We start from the raw sequence: 18,635 nt of genomic DNA, 5'->3' as shown, positions 1-18,635 counted from the left end.
ATGCAGAAGAATAACTTTGATTTGTGGTTTTTGACTTATTTAAACACCACATTGACTTTAGTAATTCCTTTGGTACTTGACAGGCTTTTATCACTGTGTCTCAGCTCTAAAATTCAATTGACTCATGTGATTCTCCAACTATGAATGACTTTGAATTTGTGATTCGGGGATAGGGTTTTTTCTGAAACGTTTGCTTATCAAAGTTTTCAACCCTTATCTGATTGTTAAAATAACACATTGGCAAGTTGGAAGTCGGGGAAGCGTCTCTCTGTTGTCTGGCCGTTTATAACGTCATCCGGGCCCCGCCACAACATGGTCTCCCATTGGCTACTTTCACTGCACCTGTTCCCCATGCTCACCAACCGCTCGTCTGGCTTCAGTGTGCGCCAAGATGGCGGCTTCCACCGCCTTGTATCTTCCACTTCGTCGTGTTTATAACTAAACAGCGTTTCCATCGTCCGTACAAGCTCAATAGAAAACAAAGGGAAACCGAGTCATCTTAAATGGATGACGGAAGTGTTTTTCTCACCATTGCCTGGTGTAGGGGGCCGGTGTCAATGTGGGCTTAAGGAGGGGACGCCTTAACAGAGTATGGCCACCGAGAACAGGATCAATTTTTGGAGGAGAAACGCAAAGGTTCCCGGAAGGTAAGACTTTCTCTCCGTACACGTCCGTTTCTAATGTTTTACACGTCGTGTACAGGACCTCTGTGGATCGTGTAGCTTGTAGCAGTCCGCTACGGAGTGCAACATAACACCAGCCTGAAGTGTAACGCGTTCTGCGTGTGGTATTAATGCTTTATAATTGGTTGCGGAAGAACCGCGAGCTGCTAAGCTGTGGAAATCAATTCCCTCACCTTGAGGCTTTACCCCTTATGTCATCGCATTACTCGTATTTATCTGAATTAGCCGATATAGCCCCTAGCATTCATTGAACTGTCCCATTCGCTTTCACTTGCGCGCTTTCTGCCACTAACCAGTGAATTTTCCGGCCATATGGATATAACATTAATGTTCATACGGATTGACGCGTTCCCCAAGCACTGGCTAACTAGGACTAACCGGTTCCTTTTGGCTAAATATTAGCCAACCACCACTATCACATTTATGCTGATCTTGAAAATTGTTGTAGTCTCATCTCATTCTCTGAACCGCTTTATCCTCAGTAGGGTCGCTGGGGGTGCTGGAGCCTATGCTAACTGACTTCAGGTCAATGACAGGGCGCAAGGGGACAAAACAACAAATATAAATGTAGGATGACCTAGCTCAAATGAAAGTAGAATCTTAGTGAGTTTAATATGTAGACCTAGACTATTTAAAAAAAACATTACATTTATGATAAAATATTGGGAGGTGGGGGTTGCCAGAATTGTATATCCTTTACAAACTGGAAAATGTTCATTATAAACATTATTAACAATAATCTACCATTAAAATGATGTCATTTTATTTAATATATTACTATTACCACTATTAAGTGGCCCATTTGGCCTCACAGTTCTGAGATCGAGGGTTCAACCCCAGGTTTGGATCTTCCTGTGTGGAGTTTGCATGTTCTCCCAGGGCTTGCGTGGGGTTTCCAGAACCCCCCCCCCCCCCCCCCCCACCCCAAAACCAGCTGACTTTGGACCAGAGGCAGGACATGAATTGGTGTCCAACCAATCGCGGGGCACAAGAAGACATACAACCATAAACGCCCACACTCATACTTAAGGGCAATTTAGAGTGTCCTATCAGCCTACCATGCGTGTCTTTGGAATGTGGGAGGAAACTGGAGTACCTGGAGAAAACCCACGCAGGCCCAGGGAGATCATGGACCTGACCTGGATTTGAGCCAAGGCCCCCGCTGTGACGCCGACCCGCTAACCAATCAGCTGCGGGGCTGCCCCTTGTCGTAGTCTCCCACTACTTTTCTTCTGATGACATATTGGTTTGGCTCAAGTAAAAAAACATGTTTTAAGGAGATAAGCCATATCTTTATAGGTGACCTGTCATTTACTGAGAGAGGCACAATGTAATAAGAGGGTGTTACTTGCATTTGTCTTTGACTGAGACTTACACACACATACACACTGTTTCATAAACACTGAAGTGGTTGGAATTAATGGAAACCCAAACATACAAACTCAATAGCTATTACTCCTTGTGCCTTTACGTAAATAAACAACTCCAGCAGACTCTGTTGTTGTCAGATTGAGTGTCAGCGTCGATCTCAGAGGCCAGGCTTTGATTTTGCTTTAAATCTTACCTCATCTCATTTTATGAACCGCTTTATCCTCATTAGGGTTGTGGGGGGTGCTGTAGCCAATCCCTCCGCCTGTCTCCGGGCCAGAGGCGGCGGACACCTTGAATCGGTGGCCAGCCAATCGCAGTTGCTTTAAATAAAGTTGACATTGTGGCAGAATAAGAACATTTTGTGCCCACCAATGCCACTTATGTATCGTTTTTTATGATTGAGGTAGTGTGTTTAAAGGTTGCATGAAAGTTTAAAAAGTTACTTTCGCAGGTTAGAAGAAATCAAAAGGTGTAATGTATTTGAATTGTTCAATTTTATTTCCCATGTTCCAAGACTGTGTTGCAAGTTTTTTTTCTTGATAGTAACAGCTAAATAATACAACAATGAATGGAAAAACAGTGCAACGGGTTAAGTGTCTATCCACTTTCTTTGATTCCTAATGAGATGCGTTCCTTCCTGACTCTCGGACTGAACAGACCAAAAATCTGTAAAGTTGTATAAACGCGTCTGTCGTTCACATGTGGTCTTCTCCAGTGTACAGCCTGTTTATGGAGCACAGCATCCACCTCTTGACCCATGTCTGCGGCGTTTGTAAGTGCTCACTGCAAAATGGACTGCATGTTGTCACGATGTCCGCATGAAAAAACTTCATCTGGCCCCGTCCTTTCTTTTGATTTGGTCTGCAGGCATTTATTTCCCACTTTATATTTCGAATATCAAAAGTGTTTTTTGTTGTTCGTCTTTCTCATTTTAGCTGCAATACCCGTGAATATCAATATTACAATACTCCAACATTTGCATTTGCAGGTATCCCAAAGACACAAAACTGAAGTTAAATAATCCCAAATCTAAGAAGACATCGAGCTTCCATGAGTTTGCTCGGAGCACAAATGATGCTTGGGATATTGACGATGATGAAGAGGATGACGAATATGTTGGTGGCCCAGCCCTGTCTTCTTCCCTGGCTTCAGGAATGCATTCCGCCTTCCCTCAGAAACAGGTGAATGCTTGTTTTTTTGCCAGAGTGGGAAAGAGTGCATATGTAGTCAGTAAATTGTTTTTACAAAGACTTGGTGACTTACTTCACAAACTTGTTTTAAACTTCACGTGAGCATGAAATTTCTTAGTTTATACATAAGGGTGTTGATTTCGCAGGAGTATTCAAACTTCACTAATTGAAGTGTTTTCATCTTTCTCATCATGAGCACTTATACCAGTCAAACGCACGCTTGCATCCAACATTTCCCATTCGACTGTGTTTTTGACACATACACCGATAAAGCACACGTTTGAAATAAAAATTCAAACGGAATTATAAAGGCCAGAGGTTGTATGTACCCCTCATGTAAATTATTTGCCCATACACAGCATAAATATGAATCCTGTCTGATAGTTTATTATTACCAAACATCAACTAATCTTTTTTCCTTTCAAGTTAAACTACAACATTCAACAGATGTCTGTGTGTAAACTTTTGTAATTCAGCGTATTTTTCAGACTATAAATTGTACCTGAGTATAAGTGACACCAGCCAAAGAATACAGATTAGGGGAAAAAAAGTTGCATTTTTGGCAGGGCAATTTTTCATTTTATCAGAAACCAAGGACAAACATACTTTAAAGCAACAATAAAAAAAATGAGAACAACTGACTAATTAGGCATCTGTTAACATAACTGTCACACTTGAGTATTAGTCTCAGTCTCAGCCAAACTATGTAAAAAGCACACTTTTTTTCCCTCCTACATCCCAAGAAAATGCATACAAGACTGGTTGGACACTCTGAATTCCACCTAGCTATGAGTGTGAGCGTGATTGGTTGTCCATCTCCTTGTGCCTTGCGATTGGCTGGCCACCAATTCAGAGTGTCCCCCGCCTAGTGCCCATAGTTAGCTGGAATAGGCTCCAGCACCACCCGTGACTCTTGTGTGGATAAGCGGTTCGGAAAATGAATGAACTAATGAGAAGATATTGTTAGTCAGTTTCATGTCATGGGTTTAAAAGAACAGTAGTCTATAAGTCTCTTCTCTCTATTATCTCTGCTCTGTCAAGAAAACCTCTTCTACTAGTTAGAGTACCCAGTAATTTGTTAGTCATTATCTTTGATGTAATCATTCAATTACAATGATTCAAATTGTAAGATGACCTAATTCCTCTTGTCTTTTGTGAAGCACGATGGTATCACGCAAAGTGGGATTTCGAAAACAACAGAGGATGATACTGAGTGCAAGCTTGTAAACAGCATGGTGGTCAAGTCAAACAGCGAGGTTCAGCTCAGCACACCTTCAGGTGGGAATTGAACCCATTTAATTTTCCACTTTATCATTAGAATAATGTTATCTTTTGTCATGGTCTGAATATGAGTACAGTACCTCAACCACAACATTTGCTTCAGCAGTCTACACTCATGTTCCTCATTTCATAACAAAACAATCTTCGTGGACATTTGTGCATCTGACTTTCCGCAGTTCGCTCCACACTCCAGAAGCAGAAGTCTTTACCTGTCAGGCCTATCATCCCACTGGTGGCTCGCATTTCAGACCAGAATGCATCAGGAGCACCTCCCATGACAGTACGGGAAAAGAGCCGCCTGGACAAATTCAAGCAGCTGCTGGCTAGTGCTAACACTGACCTTGGTAAGACACAAGCTACACAGACCTGATAATGAATTATGGTAGCTGAGAAAATAGTACATACTTATATGTACCAAACTTCCTGATTGGTTTCAGAGGAGCTGCGGAAGCACAGCTGGTCAGGCATTCCAAGGGAAGTCCGTCCTGTCACCTGGAGGCTCCTTTCCGTAAGAGTCATTCTAAGTATAGTTGTATTGTACAGTGGATATGTATGGTTCTCAAAACAGATTCACACAAGGGTCTATTTTTTTTCTTAATATTGGTTTTATTTTATTTACTTATGTAATTTAATCTTTTTGAGTTATGGTGTAAACCTGTCGATCGGCAGTTCAATTAGACTAATTCAATATAAACTTGGGATTTTACATATACAGTGGTACCCCTACTTATGAAATTAATTGGTCCCAGCACTTTTTTCGTAATGTGGAAAATAGAGCAGTACTTGATATGGAAATTCCCCAATTTGTTCTAAAACAACCAACTAAACCCTTCATAATGATCGGCCTCAATTTTGTATAAAAGATGTGAGAAACGAGCAAAATGAAAGAAAGTGATAAGAAAATTATTAATGAATGTATTAACATGAATAACAAAGATCCAACAACGTTTCCTATTCGTGCAAGTGTAAGAAGGAAGCTAATGTTAGGCAATAGACTGAGCACACAAACACATTTAAAAGACTTAAAATTATGAATTTAACACTACTTTAAATAGAATTCTAAAGGAGTAACGGTCTCTTCATCTCTTCGTTCAGTATGAAGAGGCCAGGCCAAGGACTCATCGTTTTTAATGATTTATCCTGCTCCAATATCGGAGCAAAGGTCGGTGGGTTATGCCTTTATATATCAGCCGTGGATTGATAAAAGCGCCCACTAAATTAAAAACCTGTTAGAATCACGAACGGCGGTCAAAAAAGAATACCTTGGATCTTAGATTTTTGTATATTGGATCAGTAATTTCCATATTAAAGTGTAGCCTGAAAATATCGTACATTAGAAGCATTCATAAATAGAGGTACCACTGTATTCTTTTCTTTCACCAATTCATTTTCCTTTAGTATCATTTATCACAATGTTTTTCCATCCAACATCTCCTGAATAACAACGTTTTTATTCATTATTTGGGTGATTTGCAAAGCTCCACACATACAATATTCGTACTTTTACTGTCCACCTTTTCAGGGTGACGCCTCATCCACACACATTGACTGATCTCGCCTTTCAGAAAATCACAGGAAACAGACTCTTTTTGCCCCTCACATTGCATAAAAAATATGGCCCTATGCATTTCAAATGGCCAAAATATTGACATCTTAACATTTGTGTGTATGTATGGATCCATGTTTGTACATTTATTTAATAGAGTTGACATAATTTTCAGAGCAGAAAATTGTGAAATCAAGGATCTCAAACGTTGTGTGATGTTTCTGCTTAAAACACGTAAATTTGACAAAACATCCATCCAATCAATGACCGCTAATGCTTTAGCAAGAAAGAGAGCAAAGCATCTACATGCAATTTCTCCAGATATGACATAATCTAGAATTTTTTAAACTGCTTATAAATCTTTGTTCTCCTTTCTTTTCTTCCAAAAAGGGTTACCTGCCGGCCAATGAGGAGCGCAGAGAGCTTGTTCTCAAAAGGAAACGAGAGGAATACTTTGGCTTCATAGTGCAATATTACCACTCCAGAACAGACGAGCACTATAAAGACACATACCGACAGGTACAGTTGACCAGGGCTGCTTTGCAGAACTAAATTATGGTGTAATACTCTTAATGTAATATTAATTATTTCCTTCTGGTAGATTCACATCGACATTCCAAGGACCAACCCTCTGATTCCATTGTTCCAACAGCCTGTAGTGCAAGAGGTAACAGCTAAATACAGCGAGTCCCCGGGTTGCCATTTTCTCAACCTATTACTGTCGAACGCCATAGTTCCTGCTTAGCTAATGCATAGGGATTGCTTGTGTCTGTGTGCCGGAAGTACCTTTTTTTTCTTTTTTGCCCTTTTGTTTTGCACATTATGGTCCCAAAAAGAAAGCTGGACCTTCTAGATTTAACTAAAAGAATAGAAAAGGTAACAGGAGAGCAATGCAGAAGAATATTTGAATATTGTTTTCTATGGCTACATGAACAGAAAAACCTACAAAAATTAATATTAGTTTCACATTTTTCATCACAAATAAAATATGTTTTTTCCCCTGTAATTACGAGCAGTTTAACCGGATTGTTTTACATCATCTTTTTATTAAAAAAAAAATCATTTTTTGATTATATAACTTTATTCATCCCGTATTTGGAAAATTCACTGTCATAGCAGCAAGAGGGTGAGAAACAGAAAAATACATTTTAGACATAAGTAATTGGGTCATAAATAAGTAAATATATCAATAAATAAGAATAAATACATCAGTTTAATTTCGCTGGCTTTTGTTTTTTTTTCCAAGAGGATTGTTCATCTTCATCAAATACCATTTATCTTATTCTGTCAACCAGTCCAACAAGCTAATAGATTGAAGGCAGCCAATTAGCCAATTATAGGAGTGGGCTGCTTACATTCACCGTTAAACGCCCGGTGAAAATAGAGCTGATGGTTAAATTAGAAATTAAATAAAAATCATTTAACATTCCACACAGCTCCACTTCTTGGAGGCTCTGCAAATAAACCAATGAAAACCCTAAATCTCCATCCGTCTCTCAGCAATAATATTAAGTACAGCATCTTATTTTTTATTTTAATGTATGTTGACATAAATTCCGACTTTGACCGTAAAATCCGACTCGAGCGGAAATCCGTGTTACGTCTCCCACATAGAAACAGAACTCAGTCTTAAGTCGATGACTCCCTGTATGTCGTCAAGTTTGTCTCGCAACGGCCACAGCTATGGTATACCAAAGCGTTTTATATGAAGTCCAGCTTCTGACACAAACATATTTAGGATATTTCAGATATTAGTTTAATAATCTCTGTTTTTTTGTCCAGGTATTCGAGCGTATTCTCTTCATCTGGGCTATCCGACACCCGGCAAGCGGTTATGTCCAGGGGATCAACGATCTTGTCACACCGTTTTTTGTTGTCTTCCTTTCCGAGTTTGTCAGTAAGTCACCCGTGAGAAATTTTGAAAAAAAAGTTACCCACATTTCCAAAAGATGTGTGTAAAAGATAGATAAAAGACACTCAGCTGTTTCCAATTGACCTATTCTATGGAATGTTCCAAGATTGTTTTTCTGACCATTCTTTAAATTTCCAGTATTTCTAGTCTCTAAAAACTCTTTGGGAATAACATGCTTGCATTGTATTTAATATGAGGGAATATTTGGATAATATTTGTTTGCTCTTTTAGTGGAGGACATGGAGAACTTTGAAGTGGCTGCTCTTTCTCTGGAAATTCAGAGAAACATTGAGGCTGACACCTTTTGGTGTATGAGCAAACTGCTGGATGGAATACAGGTCTGCATGCACTCAATTTCTTAAAATGTGCTTGGTTTGTGACATTTTTTTGTCTTTCAGGACAATTACACCTTTGCCCAGCCGGGAATCCAGAACAAAGTGAAAGCTTTAGAGGAGCTTGTCGTTCGTATCGATGGTAAGAGGTTATATACATATACATATACAAATACATATTTCCCATACATATACATATACATATACATATACATATACATATACATATACGTGTACATGTACACGCATACACATACACACATACACAGATATACACACACTTACACACACACACGGTTACACACATATACATAGAAATTTTACTTGTATCTCAAACCGCTTGTATGACGGTGTACTCGTATGTCAAGGTATTACTGTATTCTTTAGTCACAATGAAAGTTCACTTTGTCTGTTTATGTTTTCAGAGCACATCGACAGCCATTTGAAAAAGTATGAAGTGGAATATCTCCAATTTGCTTTCCGGTGGATGAACAATCTGTTGATGAGAGAGCTGCCATTGCGCTGCACTATCCGCCTATGGGATACATACCAGGTAGTTTCATCTTCATGAATTTGTCATAGATCATCGAGTTGAGAATGTACAAATAAATCCATTTGTTGAAATAATTGGACAGTGACATGTGGGAAGAGTGGATAACATGTTCGCCTCCTTAATTGATGAAATGACTGACTGTTATTGAATGTCTGCTTCAGATGATGATTTTTTACATTGTTTCTCCAATAGGCGGAAGCAGACGGCTTTTCACACTTTCACTTGTATGTTTGCGCTGCTTTCCTCATTGAGTGGCGCAAAGAAATTCTTTCCATGGTTGACTTTCAGGTATGCATCCCAATTTTTTGTGAAATACCTTATTACTTAAAATTCTCAAGACACCAAGACCAATTATTCTGACTGTGAAGTATAACATTGTCATACCTGTCAACCTCAGCCAATTGTTCCCCTTATTAATGATGAAAATTCCCCCGATTAAGCGATATAAAAAAAAAACTGTATGCAACGTGGCATATATTAAATCTAAAAATGAAACCAAGAAATGTGATGAAATTGTAAAAGATCATTGTTTTTAAGTTAAATTGGTTTATACTGAAGTACTAGTCTTAGTTAGTAAACAGGCCTACCCTGGCTAAATTTCATAATGATGCAATTTCTCTCTGAATTCGGAATTGTTGTTTTTTTTCTTTTTCCTAGGGCCTTCTAATACTACTGCAGAACCTTCCTACAATCCACTGGGGGAACGAAGAGGTTGGCCTTCTTCTGGCAGAGGCTTATAGACTGAAGTACATGTTTGCAGATGCACCCAGCCACTACAAGAGATAGGGACAGCAAAAAAAATGCTCCTGAAAGATTATCCCGCAAAAAGGGCCCAATGACATGCTGGTGACGAAGGTCAAACTGGATTTAATGGTGAAAACATGTTTTCCATTTTCCTTTTTTTCCTGTTGCATTTTAACACTGGACTGTTACAGTATAGAACCACATAAACACTCACACCCCTTTCATTTTGCCCCAGTCATGCCATTAACTATTGATTATTTTTCTCGGTATACTTTCAGGACAATTTCATCCTTTTAATCCAAGAGGATATACAGATTATATTTTTACAGATTTTTTTTTATTTATGCGTTTAAGACATACTGCATATGAGCTAACATAGTAGGATGTCTTATACATTAAAAAAAAGATTAACGCTGAAGTGTTTTAGAAGAAAAAGTAATTAGCCTTTGTCACTCCTAACTAGTGTAAAAAAATGGACAAATGATCAATATGATCTGCAATGTACAATCAGCTAATCAAAATGAGAAGTTCATCTACATCTCAAGGTAAGGATTTTTTTTTCGAATTTGAACCTTATTGCATTACAGTATACAAATTAGAAGTACTATAGTGGACTAAAATGGATGTTAAATTTCACATAGATAATTGCATCAGACAGCATTTTTTGGTTATGTGGTGATTACGTATGTTTTTTATGGCCACTAAATGGAATGTAGATCACCAACTTAATGTATTTTGAGCACTTGTTTCGTTTGATTTGATTTTATGATTGATCTGAAACTTTGGTTTTAAATTGTATGTTCTAATAATTATTACTTTGGAGTCATTATAATGTACAATTCATGTCACATTTAGTGTTATTTTAATGTCTCTGAGATTTGTGTTTTGAGTTTGACGTACAAGAAAATCATTAGTTGGGTTTTAGTTTGAGTTAGATTAACAGGGAAATAATTCTTTACATCCGGTAGATTGATCTCACAGCGTGAACTGGTACAACTGTTTCTTTCTTGTCATTTTATGGGTATTACTTTACAATGGAAAACTAAAAAAAAAAATCAGTATTGCAAAAAAAAGTGAATATTTGGGCATTCCGTCTTTTTCATTCTGAGGCTTTTTAAAAAGACTGGAAGGGGGAAAAAAACTTTCAACTCAATTTCACTTAGCTATTTAACAATTATATTCCATAGGTGGTGTTTAACTTGTACATTAAACAAAACAAGTATGCCTACACCAGATATAAGTTTAACTTTCCAAAATGTGTTCCAAAAGTATGTGACATGCGCATGTATATAGACAGTTTCAGAAATTAATGCCTCACAAAATGTCATATACAATACATCAACTCTTGATTTGACATTTTAATACAATTGGACTTCAAGTGATTTAGACAACCTTTTTTGTAGAATACTAATTAATGATTTAATTTATACTTGAAATAAAGTCCAATTTTACCTGACTCAGACACGGCAAGTGGTGTAGTTCTCAGTGTTTGCAACAATACCTTTGTAACGTACTGTAGTAATCCTGTCGTTAAATGGCGTTACAAATATTTCTGTCTTTTTTATTTTTCGGCCTGTTTATTCTGGTATCTTAGAGAATGGGGACAGGTAATTTGTTGTCTCATTCATTGGCATTGCAAAAGATCGTTTGATAATGGCAAATTTTAATTTTGTTTAAAAGTTTTAGACCAGTGTTAACTTAATCTCCATTAAATATTGTGTTATTTCTTCAGCTAAAATGTTGATCTACATTTATGTCAGTCAGTTTTAGGTCAAGCGTGGAAGAGTGCCTGGCTTTTTTTTGGCAGCTGTTGAATACAAATTTTTTTGTGTGTAAATAAATCACTTGTCTTTTCTAATTTCAGTTCACTACAATGATTTATTTCATTCAGGTGCTCATCATACTTTTCTATCTAAATGAATGAATCAGTTTTGATTGAATTGTCTTTATGCTAAATTATGTTCGCTACCAATGAGTGTTATTCATTCAGGTACAATTTCTCCCGCATTGTCTACCATTGAGGTATTGTTCATTCCTTTTTTTTTTGTCTTTATGTTCTGTTATCTCCTGACCAAATCAAAATTTTTTCATGAATGTCTTTCTGTTCAATGAATGCCGAATCTTTATTTGGGGTCAACACACTGGCTGTTTAAGTCGGCAGACATGTACTAATGCCTTAAAGAAATAATTTAATTATTACAGTTCTAAGCTGTAGTGTTACTTGTTTATATTAAACGATTGATCATTTGGCCAACCTTTCTGTCTTTGTGGTCTTTTTTTTTCCTATTAACGGATTGATGAAGAAATGAATTCATAATGAAAACTGACATTTTAACCATATAAGCTAATGAAAACTATGACATTTTAACCATATCTAATGAAGACTGACACATTTTACTGATATTTTATTACAGCTGCTTCATTTTTATATATTACTACTGTATGACTAAACACTTTTAACTCGTTTTTAACTTGTGAATGGAAGGTTCCCCTATAATAATGTGTGAAGTATGAATGTATTTTATGTTTATTATTATTATGTCTTTTGGTTTATATAGTGTAGTCACTGGAATAGAATTTTACACGACCTTGTGGTAACTCCCATCATGACTCCTTTTAGTTAGAGGGGGGTGTTATCTATCACAACACCCCCATTTCTTTGTTCACCTCCCCGCCTTAAGTTTGTCTCTGTAACATGATCCTGTGTTAATAAAACCAGTTTGTCTGTGGGGAGTTGCCAGGAATTCCAAACGGTCATTCGGGAAGATGGACACATCTTCCTGCTCTGGCTATTCTGGCTTCCTCCTTCATATGAAGTGGGTTAAATTCTCATCACGACTGGCTGTGTGTTTCCTCTGCTCCGATATTATTGAATGTATATGGTCTTAAACCTGACATAATGCTTGTACAATGAGCAAAGGCTCTCTGTCTGAGATCCTTGTGGGGTTGTTTACAGACAGCTCCCATACAGTGCCAGCTGAATGGACCTCCAAGGCCAGCGGAGATAAGGAGTCGAGCAGAGTGGAGCTCCAAGGCCAGTGGAGATAAGGAGCAGTGGAAAACCCCAAAGGAGCCACCCTTCAAGACAGTCGTGGACCAGTCACCATCTTATTGTTAATCAGCTAATGAATATTCATTTTTGTATTATAACTGGGCAAACTTGGGTTTAGACATTGTCTCTCTCATCCTCCACTGTGTACAGAGACGCTCAGCTGGCTTATGTTTGGAGTGGGGGCGACCCGTAGCTCTGTATGGATCAATTTGTCAGCTCCTACTCAAACTTCCTCACTCACCTCATATGAAGAGGTAGGTTCCTTACCCGATCTGTTGCATGCAGCATATTCAGTTCAATTGCATTTTCTGGTATCTAGTATTTCTTCACAGGTACAGGAGGCTGCTGCAGCTGCACGTGATCACCCACAGAAGGAATCCACCGTCTCAACCCTCTTCTCAAGGTTCTATCCTGGACGTGGTCGGAGCCCAGGTGGACAGGTCTCTTCAAAGTGACTGCTCGTACATCAAAGGCGGTTCAACTTGAACGTAAGGGACAGAAGTTGTTTCATTATTCCCAAAATTAGACCCGTTGATCCACCTAACCCATAACCACACATTCCACCACAGGATCTTCCAAAGGCAGACTTTGATTCTCTCGGGGACAGGACACATACATCTAAACATGACATCTAGTTCCTGGTCTGGACTGGGCTTATCCCAGTCCAAGGGAGCGAAGTGGGGTACAGGATGTGTTTGCTTATTGATTATTGTTTTAATTTTTCTCTTGTTATTTTTTTTAGTAGCACTCCACATGTTTATGTTATACAGTACTACTCAAGAGGAAACTGACAAGGTGACTCGGGCAATCGTATCCCTTAAATCAAGTGAAGTTGGCATAATCCATGGAAAATTGTCAGTGGACGATTGGTTTAGAATGACTACAGGTATTACAGCAATATCTAACAATTGGCTGTTAATGGCAGAGCAAGCTGCCAGCAAAAGCCAAGATGATTGTCTGGTGTGTATGGGTGCTCGACCTGTACTCCGCATTGTTTCGGCCCCAGTCGACAATGAATGTATTGTGGACCTCCTAAAAAACACCAATCCGACATTTAAGTGTTCTAATTACGATTCGATATTTCCACTTGCCCAAGAGGAAAAAGAAAAACCAATTTTTTACAAATCAGTAGCCCGTCAAGATTTTACCTGTCTCAAATTAAACGGGACTGGAAAATCATTGGGAAGCATTCCGTCTGACTGGTGTGTAGTAAATATGTCTTTTCCCGTACCACACCCCTTATCCCGAGCTGATATCTGGTTATGGTGTGGAAGCGATATATTGTATGATAGATTACCCTCAAATGCTTCTGGTGTGTGTTCTTTGGTGTCTTTGTTGCTTCCGATTTCTGTTTCCCCAGTGGATTTCACAACTGAAATACGATTACCTTCAAACCTGAATTATGTCTTGCATCGCAATAAGAGAGCATCACACACCTGGATGGGTAACTCCGACCCCATCTATATTGACGCCATAGGCGACCCACGTGGCATTCCTGATGAGTATAAACGGGTTGATCACGTTTCAGCCTTATTCGAAGGTATTCTGAATTGGGTCACCCCTAACAAAAATGTTGATCGCATTAAATACGTTCATTACAATGTCCAACGACTTGGCAATTGCACTGTTGAGCCGTTTAAGGCGGTACATAAACAGTTAGCGGCAACATCTCTTATGGCTTTTCAAGATCGTATAGCATTAGACATGATATTGGCTGCAAACAGTGGTGTGTGTGCTATCTTTGGTTATGCCTGTTGCACTTTCATCCCTAATAACACTCCTCCAAATGGACATCTCACCAAAGCCTTAGAAGACCTCCGAACCCTGACTAAGGAGATGGCAGACAATTCAGGTGTGGCCACCTCAACCTGGGACCAAAGCGAGAATCATTTCGGTGCCTGGGAAGGTTTGGTGAGCGGAGTTATCGTATTTCTTTCTGTGTTCACTGCTTTATTTATTCTTTGTGGCTGTTGTATCATCCCCTTAGCTCGTACTCTGATTGTCCGTTTGATCGATAAGGAAGTGAAAGCACTCCCTAAAGGTCAGTATGCTCAGTTGCTCAAAACTGCCCCCTCTGCAGTCCCCCGCTGATCTTGTGTTCATGGATACACTAATGTAGTGCTTCTTCGTTTCTCTTCTTACTAAACTGTGTGTTGTTTGTTGGTGTGGTCTCTTTGGGAGACCAAGAGAGGGAATGAAGACTATGTGTTGGGTTTATTCTGTATTACTATTATACATATATGTGTACTACGTGTACTATTATACATATATATTTTAACCGTGTAATCTAATGAAGACTATGACATATCTTACTCATATATTTTATTACAGCTGGTTCATTTTTATACATTACTACTGTATGATTAAACACTTGTTTTTAACTTGATTACCACGCGAACGGGAGGTTCCCCTTATAATAATGTGTGTACTCTGTATCGATCAATTTGTCAGAAATAAATCATCTGTGGATTAAACCGCTCTACCCAGGTCTGTCTCCCCCGATGCTGAATACGCTCCATTGTTAGACGCGATAAGAGAGATTCAGGAATTGGAGTCAGATGTTAAAACTTAATGTCTAACAATAACTAAAGTACTGTCAGAATGGTCAAATGATCTCATTGCCTGTTATTGAAAACTGGGTTTTACTGGCCGTGAATGCTCAATGCAGTGCTATTGACGTCCAATCCATTTTATTAGGAGAGGCTGCAATGGATTGTACGTTTAGCGCCGTCAATGGCAACCAATGGGTTCAGCCAACTAGACAAGAGCAGTGTTTCCCAAACTTGTTTGAGCTGCTCCACGCTTTGCATTGGAAAACTCTCAAGGGATACCACCATTTGAAATATTTTAATTTAAAGCTATGTCGCCTATATTGATAATAGTCATTTTCATCAACGTGGTAACTGCAGGAATCGCATAAATCTCAAAAATTATTCCAAAATCTATTTTTTCACACTGACCTAAAGTCACCTAAAATTGATGAATGTATCATCTATAATTTAACGTTTATATATTTTTATTTTAACCTGGTAATAGTTCAATTTTAATCTCATTATATTCATATTATTTTCTCTCTCTGAATATTACTTTGTATGATTTATTACATTTCCCCGGGGGACACCTGAACATTGCACACAGCACACGACTGGACTAGAGCACTGTACTCCGTTCTGATTGGATAAGAGTGGCATGACGTAGAGATATCATTTCATATAGTATTGCCCACTCAAACTTTGCATCCAGGTTTGTTGTAGCGTTAGCGTTGCTCTCCCAAATAAAAAAAAACATCTGCTCATTTTGCAATTCATTTCGTATGACAGTTTGTTCTTTCGGCCTATTCATCTGTGAAACTGCACGTAATTTGGGTGTTAAGGTAAGTTGTGCTTTGTTTAATACTGCGCTGTTTATTTCAACGTGTGTACTGTAAGGCTAGCGTTAGCTGCATGCTAGTTATGGCAATGTGCTCACCTTGGTCATTAAACTCGCAGCTTTCTTCGCGAGTTTTCATACTCAATATTTTTCATGTCTTGTGAGTTCAAATAAAATGTGTACTGTTATATGGAAGGCTTTAAAAGCCGGTGGTTGTGGTACGTTTTTCCACGTGCTGCTTTAATCTATTTGTTGTTGTTTTCTGTGCACTCCGTGGAGAAAGCTTTGAATCTCATTATACTTGTATAATGACAATAACATCATTCAATTGAATGAATTCTGTTTCTTAGAGATCGTCCTCGTCTCTGATTATGTTTTTGATCCTGTATTCACAGCAAGAGGATGGATGTAGTCCCACGATTTCCCAGAAGACATCCAGCCACACCAGAAACATAACATCGAGACTGGATGGCATAGATTGACCACGTTCTGTTCAACAACACAGACGCTGGTAAACGGCGATGCAAGGAGTCCAATCTCAGGTAGCATCTGACCATGTTGAGGATCTACTAAAAGCAAATGATGAGCGAAGCTTCTGGCAGCGTTGTCTTTCGACGCACCTCGAAACTCGTCATGCACAGGAAAGAAAAGCACAATATGAAAGCGTATGGGAAGAAAATGTCGCTAGGTGAAACACAGCCCGCATCAGGCAAACGCAGGCGGAAAAGTGCCTATCCTTGCAAAAAATGTGGCAAGCTCTTCCTCCATCATCTTTCTTTGAATGCACACTACGGAGCCTCTTCATGTCGACCGGCAACAGGAAATGACAGCAAATTGACAGGCCACGTTTCCAATGATAAGGTTAAAAGCAGTCTGACGCAGGGCAAGACTGTAAGAGCTGGCCCGGGGAGACCCAAGAAAAAGAAAGATGTTGAGGTTTGCGGGGAGTTTCCTTGCCCCTCCTGCACTCAGATTTTTTCCCTCCAGTCAAAGTTGAAGCAACACGTGGAGCTCCATGACACAGCCACGGTGAGGCGAGAGTGCAGCTTGTGCACGGAAGACATGGACACCTTTGAGCAGCCGGGGTCTCTCAGGCAGCGCTTCTATCACTGCATGCCCTGTCAAGAGGGTTTCACAGCACTGGACTCTTTCCTGCAACACTGTCAGGAGCACCTGCAATCCAATGATGAAAAGGCTGATTGAGTCACAGAAGGTTTAAAAATCTCAGGCCAGAGGCAGTCTTGTAATTTTGGGGTCAGTGGGTGGAAAGAGGTAAAAAAAATCAAAAATGCTAGGTGTTTTTACCAGGTTATGGTCGATAGCACTATAAGGTGCTCTTGAGATTATGCTTAACCTTATTATTCAGTGCTATTTTAGAATTATAGACTATGGTCCAAAGCGCACCAACATAACCCAATCGTGGGATAAACAAACCAAATCTGCTGTAATAATTTGTTGTTTTATTGAATATAACTGTAACTTTAGCATATTGTAACAACACTGAGACCAAAGAAACAGATCAATATCCTTCGGATTTGATCAACCTTTATTTTGGCTGCCATTGATGGTGGATAGTTACCATGACGGACTGAATATGTCATGTTAGATAATGCAGTGTCCAAGTGCACACACAAATTATTGAATTATGTTTGGTAGGAATGTTAAAAAAGATAGTCTTTACCAAACTTTCGTTCTTTATAAATCACCAAAAGACAAAACCACTATGTTGAGAATTCATTTTAGCATTTGTGACTGTGAAGAGAGGATAAGGAGCACATTATAGTGATATTTCAAGCTTTTGTGAAGATAACTTTTACATGGACCGGTGAGATATATATTCATCTTTCAGGTTTTTTCTGATATGTTTGATGCATCTTTATATTTGAATATAGGTATGTGGAAATTCCAGGAAAATGCGTAAGAATTGTTCTGTGATATTTTTATATATCATTTGAGTCACAGCTTTGACAGACATGCCACACTTTGTGTGATATTCCAACCTAACATTGTATGACTTTGCTTTATTCAAAATATCTACAGTTCAAACCGCTGGTGTGTAATTATTATTATTTTTTTACACAATTTTCAAAATTATGTTGCATTTGTTTGTTCTATGCAGCAGTCATTAAAATGTTTTCAGAAGGTGTTACTTGTCTACTAATTTGGTGAATATGAAACAGTTAATTAGATGCTTCAACATTTCAATTCAATTTTGAATGAGTGTTGTACCTCAGCCTTCCTGCAATAGGCCTAGAGATAATAACCGTCGTAAAAAAAAATCAGACTTGAACCAAATCCAAGGAATCAACTTGATTTGCAGGCCCGAGCCCGAAACAAACAACCCGAAATTTCATTTTTCTTTGGGGAGGACTCAGGACTCCTAACTCATAGTCGGGAGGAAGAGGTGATTCATGATAACAGATTCAAGCCTGTCTTTTGTAATGAAATCTAAGTTTAAAAAAAAGACTAAACATTTTGACCTTTAATATGATAATATAGATGTTTGACGTTTTCAACTGTTTAAATGCCTGCTCGGTGTGGAGGTGCTAGTGTTTTTGCTCTCGTAGGAGAGCAAGGCACCACATTGACTAAACTCAGCAAA

The 18,635-nt window shown here is 38.7% G+C and overlaps 2 protein-coding genes and 1 long non-coding RNA gene across 4 annotated transcripts; all 3 read left to right on the top strand.

Moving 5' to 3' along the window:
• The first annotated feature begins 357 nt into the window (after positions 1-357).
• On the top strand, positions 358-10,720 carry tbc1d22b (TBC1 domain family, member 22B). Of its 2 annotated transcripts, XM_077725827.1 has the most exons (14): positions 358-647; positions 2,770-2,826; positions 3,043-3,235; positions 4,405-4,522; positions 4,702-4,869; positions 4,963-5,033; positions 6,462-6,590; positions 6,673-6,738; positions 7,854-7,968; positions 8,215-8,321; positions 8,382-8,457; positions 8,741-8,868; positions 9,061-9,156; positions 9,526-10,720. In XM_077725827.1, exons 1-14 carry the CDS (start codon positions 592-594, stop codon positions 9,652-9,654), a joined length of 1,509 nt encoding a protein of 502 aa, XP_077581953.1. In that variant the 5' UTR covers positions 358-591; the 3' UTR covers positions 9,655-10,720. The 2 variants fall into 2 exon arrangements, with proteins under 2 accessions (XP_077581953.1, XP_077581963.1); XM_077725837.1 differs by lacking the exon at positions 2,770-2,826 and having other exon boundaries at positions 359-647.
• A 1,998-nt stretch (positions 10,721-12,718) lies between these two features.
• On the top strand, positions 12,719-15,142 carry LOC144206169 (uncharacterized). Its single transcript, XR_013328307.1, has 3 exons — positions 12,719-12,918; positions 12,997-13,152; positions 13,234-15,142. It is a non-coding gene; the product is annotated as an uncharacterized LOC144206169 (long non-coding RNA).
• Positions 15,143-16,262: 1,120 nt separating this feature from the next.
• On the top strand, positions 16,263-18,037 carry LOC144207353 (uncharacterized). The gene has a single exon (XM_077732786.1). It carries the CDS (start codon positions 16,613-16,615, stop codon positions 17,234-17,236), a length of 624 nt encoding a protein of 207 aa, XP_077588912.1. The 5' UTR covers positions 16,263-16,612; the 3' UTR covers positions 17,237-18,037.
• The last annotated feature ends 598 nt before the right edge of the window (positions 18,038-18,635 follow it).

The sequence above is a fragment of the Stigmatopora nigra genome, chromosome 1 (assembly GCF_051989575.1).
Source record: "Stigmatopora nigra isolate UIUO_SnigA chromosome 1, RoL_Snig_1.1, whole genome shotgun sequence".
Taxonomy (NCBI): domain Eukaryota; kingdom Metazoa; phylum Chordata; class Actinopteri; order Syngnathiformes; family Syngnathidae; genus Stigmatopora; species Stigmatopora nigra.
Note: the sequence above shows the minus strand (reverse complement) of the source record. Positions and strands in the feature narration are given on the sequence as shown.